At 47.3% G+C, this 16,657-nt stretch overlaps 1 protein-coding gene across 2 annotated transcripts in view; it reads right to left on the bottom strand.

Annotated features, from left to right (window-relative positions):
- The window catches only part of SDK1 (sidekick cell adhesion molecule 1), a 671,164-nt gene extending 659,455 nt beyond the window's left edge, over nt 1-11,709 (bottom strand). For both annotated transcript variants that reach the window (XM_090023696.1, XM_090023697.1), the window contains exon 1: nt 10,903-11,709. In XM_090023696.1, the coding sequence (XP_089879822.1) occupies nt 10,903-11,179 (277 nt within the window). In that variant the 5' untranslated portion in view covers nt 11,180-11,709. The remainder of the gene's footprint in view (nt 1-10,902) is intronic.
- Between the last annotated feature and the right edge of the window lie 4,948 nt (nt 11,710-16,657).

Genomic DNA, 16,657 nt, shown 5'->3' with positions numbered 1-16,657 from the left:
TCCTCGTGTTCCGTCTCCGGTCTGCTTGTCTGGCTCTGCTCACCCAATGCCCTGCAGCCGGCTGTTGTTGCTGCTCTTCCCTCTGGTTGAGCGGGTTGCTGCTCTTCTCTAGAGCTCTCTGCCCCTCTTACTGGGGAAGTTGCCATCAGCTCCGCTCTGGAGCTCTCTGCTCCCCTTATTGGGAAAACCGCCTGTCCTGCTCTGGGGCTTTCTGCCCCTCTTACCGGGGAGTTTGCCGCCTGTCCCGTCCAGGGTCTCTCCACCCCTCCTACTGCGGGACCAGGTCCTGTTTCCTCCGCGCCCCCCTTCCTTTCTCCGGCGGCCGTTTTTATCCCCGCCAGCCGCCTGCTCACAATGACGTCATATTCCAGCCGCATCGGTACAAACAAGCGGCAGACACGCCACACGGGCTTCTCTGCTGGTGCCGGTAAGTCTCGTCCTAGCTCCCTGGGACAACGGACAAATGCTGACAACAGATTTTTATCTTCAAATATTGTTTTAAAAACTGCAGAAACTTTCAGTTTTGCAGAAACTCAAATACATGCTGTCATCCCACTTGTTTAAACTGTAGTGTTTAGGTTGATCAACTAGTAAATTAAATCTGTCGTTAAAGTTCCTATCTATTATGCCAATATTACCTATTTCAGATCACTTAAATTTAAAAAAGCAGCACTGAAGTAAATTTGAATAGCCAACACAAACCAGTTTCTTCTGCAATGTCATGGATAGGATTTTTAAAAAGCACAATATTGATCTAACTCTGGTCCCACCGAAGCCAATGGCAGTTTTATGAACCTTCATACTTTTCAAAACCTAACTCCAATTATTAGAGGGTATGCTGACTACACATAATTTCAGAAACTTTGGATAGGTAAGCCACAGGACTGGCAACATACTATGGAATAATATATTACTATAAAAATAAATAGATGGCTTTATTTTTTACCATAAAGCAGAGCAAATAATGTGTGCTAGGAAATAAAGAACAGTAATGAATACTGTACATAATAAATACCATACTCTGGAGCCAAAAATTTGGATAAAGGACAGGTCACGTACTAATAGGCTAAGGTTTGTGGAATAAACTACTTCTTAAGAAATTTAGTTCAGAACTACATGGTTAGAATCTCTTTCAGTTCCAACTACAAAGCCTAACTAGCTTACTCCTGCAAAGCTCCAGCACTAATTCCCACTACAACTAACAAGCACTGCAAGGATGTAGCATTTGACAGATCACCACTCTGTCTACAAAGGAATTTAAAATCTAGAAGTAAAAAGTATTATAACATCTATTCAATAAACATGTACTTTAATGCATAATAAACTTGCTTATACATAAATGTAGCTAAATACTACATGCCTGCAATTTAATAAATGCTTGCTTGTCCCCAAGGACACCATGACCATAGAAAGGACAGTATCTTCTCCTACTGAATAACTATGTAAATAATGATTTAATTAAGCCTAGAGTCTAGAGAGACATTTAGAGTTCACTATCTAACTATTTTTTAGTGACCTAGATTAAGTCAGTTCCAGGTATTGCACCTAGGATTCTCTACAGGAATCAGCAGACTCTCTACAGCAGGGGTAGGCAATTATTTTGGGCAGAGGGCCACTTACTGAGTTTTGGCAAGCCATCGAGGGTCGTGTGACAGGCAGCTAGGGGCAGATATATATTAATTTTCTAAATTTTTTAGGGGCCCCGCAGGCTGGATAGAATGGCCTGATGGGCCGCAACCGGCCCACGGGCCGCATTTTGCCCAGCCCTGCTCTACAGGAATGTTACAGACATTTTCAGTGTATACCTTTTCTTCTAGCATCAGCTCTTTTCACTGCTTCCATTGCTCTGTCTCTTCAATTCTAGTGCCCAACCCTATATCAATCATTGCCAAGATTGCTTCTAGATAGGTTTCAAAACAGTTTCTTATTGCGTTCTTCTGTCTGATGCTGACCTACAGTTAGCCTTCATACTGTCAGAATATCAGACCTTCAACTTCACTTGCTCTCCCTAGATATACATCCCCTACTCTTATCTGCGACTGAGCATCCAACATAATAATTGATTTTCAACCACTTACTTAGGAAAGCAGCAATGAGATATTAATCCAAGTGCACATTAGGCTTTACAAAACTTGGGTCGTTTTACTTTAGTTATGGCACATCTGGATATCTATATCAAAGTACTAAGTACTGGTGGGCTTTATTATTTATTTAGTTATCTAGGTCTGATTTGAGTTTTTCAATCCAGTCGTAGATAGCCATTTTATATGTTTTTATTACAAACTAAAACCATTAGAGAAAGGGTATTAATGGGACTGAAATGGGTCAACAACAGAATGTAGTGTTCCAGGGCTGTGAAATATGAAGAAAATTTAGCTGCACTTGGTACTACTGGCAGAGCTGGTAGGCCCAGCTATTAATAAAGTTGCCTAGAACTTCCCATTATAAGATTCTGCTTTCTGTAGCTTTTAACTTTGCCAAACTTTGGGCAAACATTTTCTGTACCATGTGTCTGTATGAGGCACCTTTTTTTTAAAACCCTTTTGTAAGTTTTACTCAAACAGTTCAACCACTTCTGAAAAGAAAGCTGAGGAAATACAGTAATTTGCCTATCCTAAAATCTGACAACTTTTTCTCTGAAAAGCTGCAGTACCTCCATGCTTTAGATCAGGGATTTAAAACTTGGCAGGTAGATGGTATCTGTAGCAGGAATGGGTCTCCTTCTACTCCCATGAAAACCTGAGCAAATTTGACCAATTCATATGTATTTTAAGGTCCGCATTTGTACATGCTCAGCAGAGATTTGTTATATTTTAACAGAGACATTCCATCTGGACTGGGTGTTTTCCAGTCCAATAACCAGGGCTTTCCCTGCAACTGCAGCTCTGGGCTGCTGCAGAGCATTTTAGGGCTAGATCCAGGTATCTAAAATGAAAACAGTGAAAGCTCTCAGTGAAACCTTCCTCTTCTGCCCACTTAGCAGAGCTGGGTACAAAGAAGGAAGCTGCTGAATTCAAATACAAGTGAAAGGAGGCAGATCTAATGAGGTTTGCTGGGGAAAAACTGATCTAACTGTGTAAGGAGAGGGGGGTCAAAGATATAAATCTAAAAGAGGACTTAATGGTCTCTTTGTGAGATGCCACAACCCCAAACTTATAGGTGGCTGTCCCCCCAGAGTGGAATGCAAAGCCCAGAATCAGACACCAAACGTGCCTATACACTGCATGGAGAAAATAGGTACCTCAGAGGAGTAAACTAACAACCATGCACACTGAGCAGGCAGCTGCCTAGAGCCAGCACAAAGAATTGCTAAGCATAGCCATGGGTCTAAACTTCTGCCCATAACTGAAGAAAAGACACTTGAATCACAGTTGCAACAGAGATGCATCTACCCACTGGGGACTCAGCATGTAGGCCACGTCAAGTATTCTTTGGAAAAAAAACCCACCACAGAACAACCCCTGCCTCCACCCGAGGAATTCAAACTTACATTTCCCTCTTCTAAGGAGACTGGTCCAACCACTGAGCAGTGGGATAGGCTGCACATGTGTTGGTGTAACAGGGAGCCAAAGGCCCCCATTACTAAAAAGTGGAAGGCACAAAAGGCTAGCCAGGCTGTGTAGGTAGGCAGGCAAGGCTGGCTGCACAGCTGTAAGGTGGAAGAATAGGGCAGATTCCCAGGCAGCCATGGGATAAAGGCTGCAAACAGCAAGACTAAACTGCAAGAGGGAGAAGCAGGCTGCCCATTAGATTTAAGAAGCACCTGCGAGGGACTAGGGAGTCACCCAAGACGGCACGGCTCTGGGGTATATAAGACCAGCACCAGAGGAGGGCAGGTAGTCAGGCCCGGTGCATAGGAGGGAACAGAGCTCCCAGGTGAGAGGGTTTGCAGAGACACCCTGGCAGGTACCAAAACACCCGGAGAGCAGAGCCCAAGGGAAGGAGGGCTGACAAGACATTTTTCTTTAGCCAGCATGGGGAAGGTTTTGTTTGAAAGTGATGGATTGTATTTTGTTTTAGTTTTAGACTGGTGGACTGAGTGTGGCTCTAAACAGTCGAAAGGAGTCACAAGGGCGCCTGGGAGCCGCACCAAGGTTTTGAGTCCTGCCAGGGACAGGGGTGCAAGATGTAAGCAGGCTGAAGCTGAAAGGGCCACACCCTGAGACCAGCAGGGGCAACTGAGGCAGCCTCAAGGCCAAGAGGGCCAGGGCCAGAGCCTGAACCCGAGAAAGGTGAAATCAGGGTCAGAGAAGAGCGAGACTGGGGCTCAAGCCTAGAAGCTGAGGCCTGGTGTGGTGGACCTTAGGGTGAGGGGGGCCACAGCCAGAAAAAAGGGGCCAAAGCAAGGAAGGCTGAATCCCCAAAGGTTTGGGACCTGAGAGCGCCAAGCATTATGGAGGGCCTGGGCAGCGCGCCTCTGAAGTGACATCACATACCACCTGCAAAGCACGGTGTGGCTATGAGGGCCAATGGAGGCTATGAACAGAGTCCCTAAAATGCCTGGCGCCCTAGAGAATGAAGAGGGTCACAAGGGCCACAAGGGATTGTCTGAGGGCAAATATGCAGTGGACTGAATCTGCTCTGGGCCCTCAGGGCAGCCTCCCAATCTTTCTCAAGCAACAATGAAGCACGGCAGGCTAAATAATAAGGAAAGGCGCCCTGAAGGGTCAGAGTGAGCAGGATCTGCATGTCCACCAGCAGGTGCCGCAGAGCAGCTGGGCATGGGTCCTGTCAGTTGGGAGGGGGCAGGGGGAAATCAAAGCTGAGCAACTGCACAGCAAGAACACAAGACTCCTGGTCAGGAAAGCAACAGAGAAATCCTGATCCAGTAACTTCCTCATTAGGGCCCTCTGCTGCATAGAGGGAGTCTAGGGTTCCAGTCTGAATTCTCTGGACTTTTTCCCATTGTGTGTGTGCGGCACAAGCAACCCAGGGAGCAGGGACTGGAACCCCAGACTCCCTGCCCTTCACGTATGTCCCCGAGTGGGCAGGTAACAAAGCAGTTATGGCATCTCACTATAGCTGCTGCGAATCAAGTGCAAGCTTAGCTCTAAACTCGCATCAAAGAGCATTGCTGCTCTAGCTATAAATGGGTACCAGGTCTTTCTTTTGAGCAGGGGAGCCAAAGACAGCTGGATGCAACAGTAGGTATGTTACCCCTGTAAATGACTGGCTACAGAAACTGGTGTGCCTCAACTGTGCTAGCCCAATAGGCCACTAGACTCACTAGATAACACTACCATTCACAGCTCTGCTCTCAGCCTTCATCTTTCAGCAAATTTCTGTAAAACCCACTGGTTAAATGTCCTATCTGGGTCAACCTTATACCACTACCATTTACATGGACAGTAGGCAATAAGTAACTCTTGAGCCACACACTGAACATTGAAAAGCAGCAAAATGTTCATTAAGTGAGGACTACCTTTCTATGCCCTGAATGATGCAAAGGTGTATAAGCCTTCATGAGCCACAGCTCACTTAATCTAATTCAGTTGGTCTATGGTACACCTTTACTTGGGCTCCATCAATTAATTCAACATAGGCAGACTCCTGAGCCCCTGGGAAAGGCGCAGTTCTGCTGAAGGATGCGACTGTGGCACAGAAGCCTGTCCATTATGGATGTAAAGTCCAAAAGTACATTTATTGCCAATTTATTCAGAAATACAAAACTGCCAACTACATATTATGATCAACTGTGTTCTAGAAATGCACATCTATGTGTGCACTGTCGATAAGAGCAAAATGGAAAAAACTGACAGATGAGAACCCCATGCAGCTTGCAGTCAAGGGCTGCAGGCCTCCTAACTTTAGACTGCTTTACTTATCAGTGAAGAGCTCATATCTTGTTCTTTAAAGTTTGCAGCACTTTTTATCTCCCAGGTAATCTTCAATGAAAGCCAACATTTCTTATGCTATTTTTTAAACTTCTGGGTTATACATACTTCTAATAGAACCTCCCAGGATTACTTTCTCAGGCCAATGAAGCCTACAAATATGGATTCCTAGATTTTTTTATGCCATGTTAAAGTCCCACAAGGTAACTCTGAGGCTAGTTGGGCAGCTGCAAGCTCTCCCTCCTCAGCTGAATCTCTTCCAGCACAACACAGGGAAGATTTATGAAAAAATGGACCTAGCTGAAAATATAAGACACAAGGGGGAACCCCTACCACCATCAGCTGCTCAGGGAAAAGTAAAAGATACATGAAAGTAAGAAAATGAAAAGCAGAAAATCAGCAGATACTGAAACAATGGCATTTGAAAATGTAACCATTCTGAAACCAAACTAGCATATGGAAGTCCCCAACACTAATTTCACCATCTCATGGCCCAGCCTGAAATTCTGTACTGTGCTGCTGATCAAGAGGAGAAACTACCTCCCTCCCTCTCAATTCCTTTGTCAAGATCATCTGAAAGATGGAGAAAAGAAAACAAGAGCCCCAATCCTCTTCAGACTTCACAGGCTACAGCCATACTCAGTTGGAAAAGCTATAATAAGCTAATTAAAAGAGGGCATTTAAAAAAAGCTGAACAACTTTGAATGTTTTCAACATTATTCTACAAAAAGTGACCAAGTCTATCTGGTTCAAACTTTTTAGAGGACCTAATTCAAAACTGTGTCCCTCCAGTTTTCTACTAATGAAACCGCGCGGTTTCACTGGGGTTACACTGCATAAGTCATTTATAAGCAAAATATAAAACCATTTTAACTAAAGTGTTTAAATACAGATTAAAATGTCCTCACATGTATGAAAGGTAACAAATAAAAATGTTATACTAAACAGGGAATATATCTGGTAAATGCGTTATAAGCTAGTGGAGCTTGGCTGAATGAATAAGAACGTTACAAGACTAAGAGATACATCTCCTAACATTCAGATTGCAGTGCCTTCTGCTGTCCTATGCATGTCACAGGACATCCATTTAGTCTCGACTAAAATTTGAGATCATTATCCTGTGCAAGTGCCTCATTCTTTTTGTGAGAAATACCAGTTTGTAACTTGCTTCAAAAATTTTCTTGTGCTTAAATATGTTTACAGTCTCACCGGATCACTAATCTGGGATTATTAATAAAGCCCAAACCCCGTTATTCCACTATCATGAATTTCACTGGTTCTATCAAAGCATAACGGATATTAATAACACTTTTAAAAGGCATTCAGCTACTTATACAATTCTAAATTATAGATTTGCTCAGGTGGCATAAAAATTACTTTCATCTCCGCTAAACTAAGAAAAGCAGACAAGTTTCTTTAAATATTAAGATACTGTTCCTTGTTAAAAAATGCTCAGAGCTGTGCATTGGTTTTATATGTTTAACAATAGCCACATGTACAGCTGTCAAACCAAAGGAAAAAGTACAATTTTAAAAATTGATTTTTCAATCTTTTTGGGCGTGTGAGATCTTAGAGGGATCTTTAAAGCCACTCCTCAAGATGTACTCAGCCCTTAGCAACTTCCACCATAATATTTAAACAAATAGCAAACTTTCCCTACAGTTTCCATCTATATAATCTAGCAGAGATTGAGATGCTGACATTTTTGTGACATCGCTAACACATAAATTACTAATAGATAAGATTTTCCAAGCCTTAGGCCCCAGTCCTGCAATGAGTGCCCGTAATCTATATCAAACTGCATAGCAACATGGATCCACCCAGCCCCAGCTCACTGCAGCATAAGGGCCTTCAGTCATTACTATAAACTCTGGTTGACTCAAAGGGGAATGCAAATAACTGCAAGTTATCCAACAGTGACCGGGTATAAGGAGTTGACAACTGGGAAGGGAGGAAAGTGATGGGGAATTAAAGTATCAACACATTTCACTATAAAGGTGAAATGTGCATTGGTGAATTAACCAGTTTAGTGTCGTGGCTGACAGACCTTACCAATTATCTATTACCACTACTTGATGGTCTATGGATTCTCCTTTAAAGAAGAAAAACATGGGAAATGGTGGCCTTTCCCTTGCAAGCTGGCAGAATTCCAGCCTGCAAGGGGCTGTTTGAGACCCCCATGTCCCTGCCCCCCAGGCTGGGGCCTGGCAGTGGGGGTCATCATCAGGTCAGGAGTGAGGGGCACTGGGTCAGGACTGGCCATCAATGTTTACAAATGGATCCTGGTACGAAAAAGATTGAGAACCACTGGTCTACAGTAACCAGATGCTAACTAGCTAACACCTAAGAGAGAAACCTGATCCCCACCCCCGTCACAACTACCGTCATGTTTGGCATCCCCTGCACAGAAACAGGTAAATGATTTTAAACTCCTCTCCCATCCTTCACGGTTCCATTTCCTACCAAAGTTCAAGAGCGCTGGTAGACCAACGGGGGAGGCTTGCACTAGTACTGTCCAGGCTGCAATCCACCGTTGCAACTACCCTTTCTGTTCAGTTTATTGTGAACTGAACAAGTGGTACATTTCAGTACACCCGATTTTTTTTTTTAAATGATAAAACAGTTATTTGTAAAGACTTAAAGCTGGTTATATTGTAGTACTATGACTAACTCATAATATTCATAAGGTTTACCACTCAGTAGAATGTTTTACTGTATTTTGACCAGATAAAAATGTTAGGAGTCATGTAATACTCTAGAGCATTTGACCAACTCATCATCCTATTAGAAACCCTCTGCAGCTATACCAGAATTTTCATTTTCAAGATACATGAGCTTTTGTCAAAACCTGACATCTCTTCTCTAATGTGAATTTTCAATATGACATAAAAATGATGGATGCATCACACAATTCAGAGAGCATAGAGAACAGCTACCTGTCACTGAATTTAAAATTTGTGACAACCTGTTTGAGGTGCACTGCACTAAGACCTATACTCTGTTTTACATGCTAGGTAATTTTTTAAAAGACTGCTAATAAGATGAATGCTCGCTTGCTTTTTCTGTTATGTAACAGAAGATACAAATATTTCGTTCCTCACTGAATGAACAGCTCATACCCCCTTGACTGAGAGTTATTAAACTCCGCCCCTTGAAGTGGCAAAAGTGCCTGTCTACTGAAGAGAGAACTTACCTTTGTCACCTCACAAGATTAATACCTGTTTAATTACTGCTTTGACAAAACACCCCAGCTGATTTGGTGCTAGAACTTCATGTTACAAAACAGTTTGTCACACTCTCTGCACAAATACCAAAGTTAAATTTACTAAAGCTGTTAGACGTATATAGAAGTACTTTGAAAACTGACGCAAGGTATTAAACATGTTTTTCTGTTATGATATTAAATGCCGACCAAGCATGCACGTGTCACTTTTTACTCCAAGATGAAGGTTACTTTCCCCATTCAACCATAGAAAACAATATTTTAAAAAAGGTCATCTTAATTGATTCAGGAACTTAAGACATAAAACTGACTTGAGTGCAAATCTTAATTCCAATTTAAATAGCTATTATGAAGGATTTCTCTTGCAAAATAAAAGGTCACACTAACATCTACCAACAAAAGAAGAAATGTGAATTATCCTTTGCAGAAGGGATTATATTACCTAGCTTTAAGTACATTTGGTTTTAGTTGAATAATACTGTGGGAAGGTTTGCAGGCCTCAGCATAAGTAGTTAGGGATGGCAATAACAGCAGGAACAAGACTGAAAAACAGACTGATTTATGAGGGTGGAGTCAATTATTAAACAGTGGCTAGGAGCTCGTCTGAACCTGGGGGCCAAAAACTTTGAATGGGCACAAGAAGAAAGGGGAGCAGACAGAGAACAGCAGGCCTGGTAACAAAGCCCCCTCCTGTAACACGCAGACCATCCCACAGAAACCTTTAACCATGTTCTTCCTTAGGAAATACTACAAAACAAAAGATCAAAAGGGGCACAATACTACAAGCAAAGGCTACCTGGATGTTATTGGAGAAGAGTGCTTGCCAGGCTCAGTAATTATGGCATTACTGCACAAATAAACTTAATAAACATCAGTGAGGGATAGGATTCAAAGGCAAGAACTACTTCATCCTATGAAGGGCTTCCTTTCTTACAAATGGGAAATTGCAAAAAAGAAAGAGAAATGGCTAATCTGCCCTTTTAATCCCAACTCCTGGTCCCACGCTGTCCAGCCCAGCCCTCCGCCCAGCACCCACTCCAGCCACAAACTCAGCCCAACAGAGAAAGTGAAAGCTGGCTTGTTCACACTATTTTGCATAACCCACAGCAATGCTGCCTGCCATCAATTGCTGACCCTGGCACAGGAGTATTAAGAATTAAGCTGCATTTGGCAAATATTTATTTTTTTCCGAGCCAGGAATTCAACTGCCAAGTGACTGACACTTGATATTTGGAGGTGATTGGTCGGCTCTGCCCCTGTTTGCCGGTGACTCATTCGGCTACAAGGATCTGATGTGGGAACCCTCCGATGAAATCAATCGCAATAATTGTCTCCAAGAAACATTTCTTGCCTGATCTAAGGGGGAATGAAGGGCTCTCGACCCAAAGCCACAGCGCAATAGGGCTGCTCTGTGCAAAAATGCCTTTTTGCATGCCTGGTGGAGCGCCAGGCGGTGGATTCCTGCAACCCTTTCTCCTCCCAACTTAGCTGGGTACACGATGACACGACCAGCAGCCGTTAACTCTTGTGCTCCAGTGGGCGGGGGGGGGGGGGGGGGGCACAGGGACACAGATACGTCTAGATCGCTCCAGGTGCAGCTCCGCATGAATCCCCACGTCCTGCTAAAGACTCACCTGGGGAGCAGGGGCAGGGAGGGGAGGTTAACGACTGATCTGTAAAACAATTGCTGCTGCTAAAAAACAAACAAACAAGTGCCATTTCTATATGGAGCCAACTGCTCCAGGCGGAGTCTGCGGCTGGTTGTCTGTGGTTGTCTGGGATGCGCGTAAGGCTGCACCGAGCAGCATCCCCCCGTGTCCATAAACAACCCGGCTCTCTCCCTACCTTGTGCCAGCGCTTGCAACATGTGGAGCTGCAGCACCAGAAACGCCCACCGTCCCCGGCAGGGGAAGCCGCCGAAGTTGAACTTTCTCGCCGCTCGCTCGCCCCAGTCATCCTCCCTCGGGGCCGCGCTGTCTCCAGCCACCTTCCCTCCAGCCATGATCGCCTCCCCGAGGCCCCTGCGAGCCGCTCCTCCGCACCTCCCGGCGGGTCCGCGCCCGGGGGCCGGACGTTTTGGGCGGGAGCCGGACACCGCATCCGCGCGGGTCTCCACGCACATGTCCGCAGCGGCGCGTCGTCCCCGGCGTCAGCGCGGGTCCCGCATTTTCGGGTGTCGCGCCCCGAAGGGTTTCTTTTCAGAGCATCGCAAAAAATCAGCACGACTCCGGTTTCCCCTCCGGATGCCGAGCTGCTACCGGGAGCGGGGGGGGCCGCCGGGTCGCTTGAACTCCCGCGCGCCGGGGCTGGGGGGGGTCACGTTTCGGCTCGGCTCCTCGCGCAGGTCAACCCCATGTGCCGGGAAGGGCAGCCGCCGCCAGGTGAAGTCCGTCCGCGGGCACCAGGGAAGCGACGATGAAGCCGATGCGGGGCCGGCGGGGGGGAGCTTCGCACCCGCCCGACCCGAGAAAGTTTGGCGGGCGGGTCCCCCCGCGCCTCAACTTCTCCCGCCCTGGCTCTCGGCCGTCCCCTCCTCCGCCGGCCGCCTCCCGTGCCCGCCTCGCCACGGCCACGTCTGTGTGGGGACCGGGGGCCGCGGGGGCATGGCGCGCGGACGCGGGAGAGCGGCACAGGCAGCCGCCGTCCCCTCGCGGCTCGCACGCCGACTGACGCGAGCCACGCCCCCGCCGCCCGGAGGCGCTGCCTGATTGGCCAGAAGGCGGGCGGGGGCGGGGCCGCGCGCTCCAACGGCCGCGCGGGACAGTTGCCCCTGGTCCTCGCGCGCGGTGCGCCCCCTAGGCCCCGCCCCGCGCGCTGCAGCCTGTGGGCGGGGCCACGCGAAGGGCGGGGCCGAGGGCACGTGCGCTTCTTCCTTCTTTCCCGCGGCTCCGGCGCTGGGCGTGTGTCACGCGGCTCTGTGCGGTGTCCCAGCACGTGTTTAATGGGCGTGCAAGGGTTTTGTTGTGTGTTTGTTTTAAATCCCTTGGCGATGGGGATGGAGAAACGATCCCATCGGTGCAAAGTGTTTTTTGGGGGTTAGTAGGTGGCATTGTGGAGCCCTGGCCAAAGGCTGAGGGCAGCTGGCGTTTTCTCCACCTTTCTCTGCTGTCTTGCAGGGGGTCGAGCAGTCGGCTCCCACGCGCCTCGCCTCCCCAGCGTGGCCAGGGATCCTGGTTTTCTCTGACTGAAAAACACACAAAACAATTTTCAGATTTAAAAAAGCACAGGTGACCGGTAGGGAGGGTACGGGGGGCACGTGCCTGCCCTGAGATTGGCTCAGCCCCCACCCCCGCTGCCACCACCACTGGTTTCCGCAGGCAGCCCCCCCTGCTCCGCCCCGGCCGGTGCTGCCACCCGCAGACTGCGCCCCTGGTCCCAGGAGGCACCAGTCACCCACGGAAAAAGTAACCCAAAATCCACATTTTTCTATTATTAAAATGAAACACCACTAATGTATAGACAGATATATAGTGGTGTCTCATTGCAGTCATGGGAACGTGGGTTTTGAGTTACTTTTTTTAATCTGAAAATTGGGTTTGTTTGTTTTTTTTATCAGAGAAAACCAGGATCCTTGCTGATGGCTCACGCTCCCTCCCACAGCCAGCTCCGTACCTAGACTCCTGGAAGCTCCAGGCAAACTTTTAGTATCGGGCCCCCGTTTGCCGGAGATAATAATAGTAATGATTATTCTCACTATTTTCAGGTCCCTTTTCTGTCCAGGCCGGAGCCCCATGCCTGTGTCAGGCGCTGCCCACAGCACTCAGCAGGTGCAGGACGCTGTTGGCTGTCCTCACCAAACGCACAGGACCTGTTGCCTCCATTGCTGTTCTCCAGCAGCATCTAACAGGAGTGGTAACCCTCTGTGTTGAGTACCTGCCACCCCCACATAGTTTTTCCCTCTTCCCACTCCTGGATGAATGTCATCCTGCTCCTGGGTCCAGAAACTAAAGGATGCATGACATTATGCCCTTTTCTTGTAATCTGTCACTTTTCCACACTAATCAACAGAAGCGAGTGATTTTGTAGACCTTTTTTCTTATTAGCTACGTTCCATCACTACGCACTTCTCTTCTCTCTGGTGTGAATAATTATTCTCTGTGACTGAGGGCCCTACTTCTAGGCTTTGCCCTCCCTTCTATCTGTTTTAAGTACAATGAAAGCAAAGTCAAGGCTGCTTTATGCCCTGCGAAGAACAGATCTCAAGGGAGTGACTGTGTGTTCATAACTTCTATTGCACCATTACCAATAGTTAATTCACTGCAGCAAGGAGAAATTGCATTTTTTCTTTGAAACTAGTTGTTTTGGGGGACTGCTAAGCTCTAATTTACCTTAACTGGAAATGCAATGTACACTTAATTGGGTTTTTAATTACTACCAACCAAGGAGTATAATGGGTGCAGTTCTGCTGCTTAATGAGTTTGGAAGATCTGCTTGAGATTTCAAGGTCAATTTGAACTGTAGAGAGAAGACATCATATACTTTCTATGTAAGTTATGAGAAGTGGAATCAGGGGTTCTACCAGTAGTGAAATATGTTTGTTAGGAGGCTCACTGCCAGTTAGCTAGTTGAGGCCTAAAATGAAGATTTTACAGAAGAAAAGTTTAAAAGAAACCTTGTATTGACACTTCTTATTCAGCATTTCAATTTTAATTGAATGTTTTGTTTGGATTTAAACATTAACTGGTAGTAATAATCTTGTGCCAGTGTATAAAAACAAGTAAACCCTTTTTTCAGCATCAAAGCCCTTGCAGCTGAACATAATGCAAATATGAAGGAAAATCAGTGTTAAAACATTTTCTTTTTCAATTTCTTGGAGTGATGTCAGTATTTCATAAGGGAGCTTGCTTTAAAAAAAATTAACCCTATAACATACCTCTAAAATGACCTCTTCTCTGTGTTTTGAGGGCAAAGGAGTGTAATGTTTGGCTTCTTAATTGTTTCCCCTTCACTCTAGTCTTGTCCCTTTGGCCTGTTGCGAAGAACAAAGGACATTTTCAATCTGAACGTGTAGGTTTATTTTGCTGCACACTAATATTTTTGAAGCCCTGTTAACTAAAGGTGCACCAATACATCGGTCCATATTGTATCGGCACTGATAAAAGGGAAATTGACATTAGCAGCAACTGGCTTTCTTTGGTTGATGTGACCGATAATGTCGCTGATAAATTCCACGTGCATGGGTGCAGCCACAGCATGCATGTGGTCAGCCTGGCAGCTTGGAAAGCAGCATCTTACTGGGGGGAAAGTCTGTAGGGGGGAAGGGGCATGGGGGGTCATATTGAGGCCCCCGTAGTGAGGGAGGGAATGGGGCTGGGGTTGGGGTTGGAGCAGGTGCTGCCCAGCTGAGGCAGGCCATGGGACAGAGCCCCAAGTGGTTTGTCCAAGGGGTGAGGGTGGGGAGGGGCAGCTCCGGCCACTGCACTCACCCCCAGAGGTGGTATGGGGTGGCACATACCCCACAGACCTGTATGCGGGATGAAGGTAGGCTGCCGTTGTGGGCCAAGGATGAAGGTGGTGCCGGGCTCTTCCTGGCAGGGAGGTTGGTCTCAGGGCAGGTGGCAGCAACACTAGAAGAAGGGTTTGCGGGGGCTATGGTGAATTTTGGGGTAGCTGTAGCCCACCCCATAGCCCTCCCTCCTAGTGCTGCCACCACCCACCCTGACTGCAGTCCTGGCCATCCTCCCCCACTGAAAAGAGCACAGCACTGCCCCTAGCCCTAGCCTGCAGCAGCAGCCCACCCGCACCCTGCGCACAGATCCAGGAGACATGTGCCCCCCTTGCCTCCCTCAGGGGTGCACGCAGTGCCAGGAGCCACTCCACCTCCCCCCCCAGGTGAGCCACTCCCAGCTCTGTCATGCATCCCGCCCTGGCTGGGCATCACCTGCCCCAGCTCCTGCCCCACTCCCTCACCACGGGGGCCTTGATATGCTCTCCCATACCCCTTCCCCCAACAGGCATACCAGCTGAATGCTGTTCTCCAAGTTGCCCCACTGCATATTGGCAATCAGATTGATATCGGCCAATATGGCTCATTAATAACTGGCCATCAGTATCAACCCAAAAAATCCTGATCAGTGCACCCCTACTGTTAACAGGTCCTGTTTCCATCTTGTGGCTGGAGGGAAGTCTAGGCTAGGTTACAAAATGACCGATGTGACTTCAGAGCACCACTGAAGACAACACTGGTTATGAACTCTAGGGTAGTGGGGGTCAACTTTTTTGACAGGTATGCCACAAATTAGCTCTGTACCCTCCCCAAGCGCCACTGCAATCCCTTTTCCCTACTTGCTCTGCCACTCTGTGTCCTAGCTGATGTTCTCTACACAATATGTTGCTCTGCTTCTTTCCCTGCGTGCCATACTCCATCCACTGCTCCGCTTTCTGCTTCCTGCTGTATATGCCACTGTGCTGTTGTCACCTCCCTCATCTGCTGTGAGCAGCAAACAAATTGAATTTTATTAGTAAATGTGAAGAATCATGAACCAGAAAGATGACAAAAGCCATAAGGGAAATACAGAGTGCCCGAGTGAGGGACTAACATCAGAGGGATGGGGGTGAGGAGGGGAATACAACTAGGTTACAGAAAATACAGTGTTAGCCAATGTGTCACTTGTGGCATGCATGCTGCAGGTATGGTCAATGTATCCAAAACTGTTGCCATTTTAGATTTTTTTTTTTTAAATTGCAATCCATGCCATGGGAGCAGCAGCTGGGGATTTTTTTAGTCCTCAAATCAGATAAGAATCTCCCCCTCCCCCACTCTCAGCACCCCTTCTCTTCCCTTCTGTGCTCAGCAGCACTTCCTTTCCCCTCCCATCCCCGCCTCACCCTCTCTACTTACTCCTTTGGGTGCAGGAAAGGGTTGGGGAGATCTGCCCACCATCACCACAGCCCCAGCCACTCCTGCCCCACTCCAATCAGAGCAGCAGGGAGTGGTTGCATGGGGAGCCATGCTTGACTGGGGAAAGCAGCAGCGATGGGTGGGTTCCCTGGTCTTGCACCTGCTCTCAGGCTGGCAGGTAACTTGTGGGAGCACTGGGAAGAAAGGGAGAACCTGCTGCTGCTGCTGCTGCTGCTGCTGCTGTCACCAGCCAAGCCCAGCTCCCTGTGTAGCCTAGCCGGAGCAGGGCAGGAGCAGCTTTGGAGCTCCATCTGCCCCAGGGTCAACCAGGGTCATCTGCAGCAGCAGGCAGGAGAGGGGTTGCTGAGAGCAGAGAGGTGGTAGTCTTACCTGCTGCAGGGACTTAAAGCCCCTGGCTGCTGCTCGTGAAGCATGGTTGGAAAGGGAAGTGTAGCCACGCCACTACATCCTCTATGCACCCTCCCCTAAATGCCTCCATCCCACTCTTGCTCTGTATTCCATGTATGTTAGGAAGAAAAATGTTTAACCAATATCCGGAAAGACATCAAGACATCAGTTCTCTCATGCAGAAACAGAGACGAGAATTTGAGCTTCATGCAGGCAAACCACAGGGGAAGGTGAAGAGGACACATGTACAGCAGGTGGCTGAGAGTACAAGGGAAGAGCAAAGTGTAGAGCTAGTCACGTAATATAACAGACAGATAGAAGGCAAGGAAAGGAGGTAAATAAGGGGTTTTG

This window comes from Crocodylus siamensis, chromosome 12, assembly GCF_052110815.1.
Source record: "Crocodylus siamensis isolate JL-2025a chromosome 12, ASM5211081v1, whole genome shotgun sequence".
Taxonomy (NCBI): domain Eukaryota; kingdom Metazoa; phylum Chordata; order Crocodylia; family Crocodylidae; genus Crocodylus; species Crocodylus siamensis.
The sequence above is the reverse complement of the archived record's forward strand: the minus strand, read 5'-3'. Positions and strand labels throughout refer to the sequence as shown.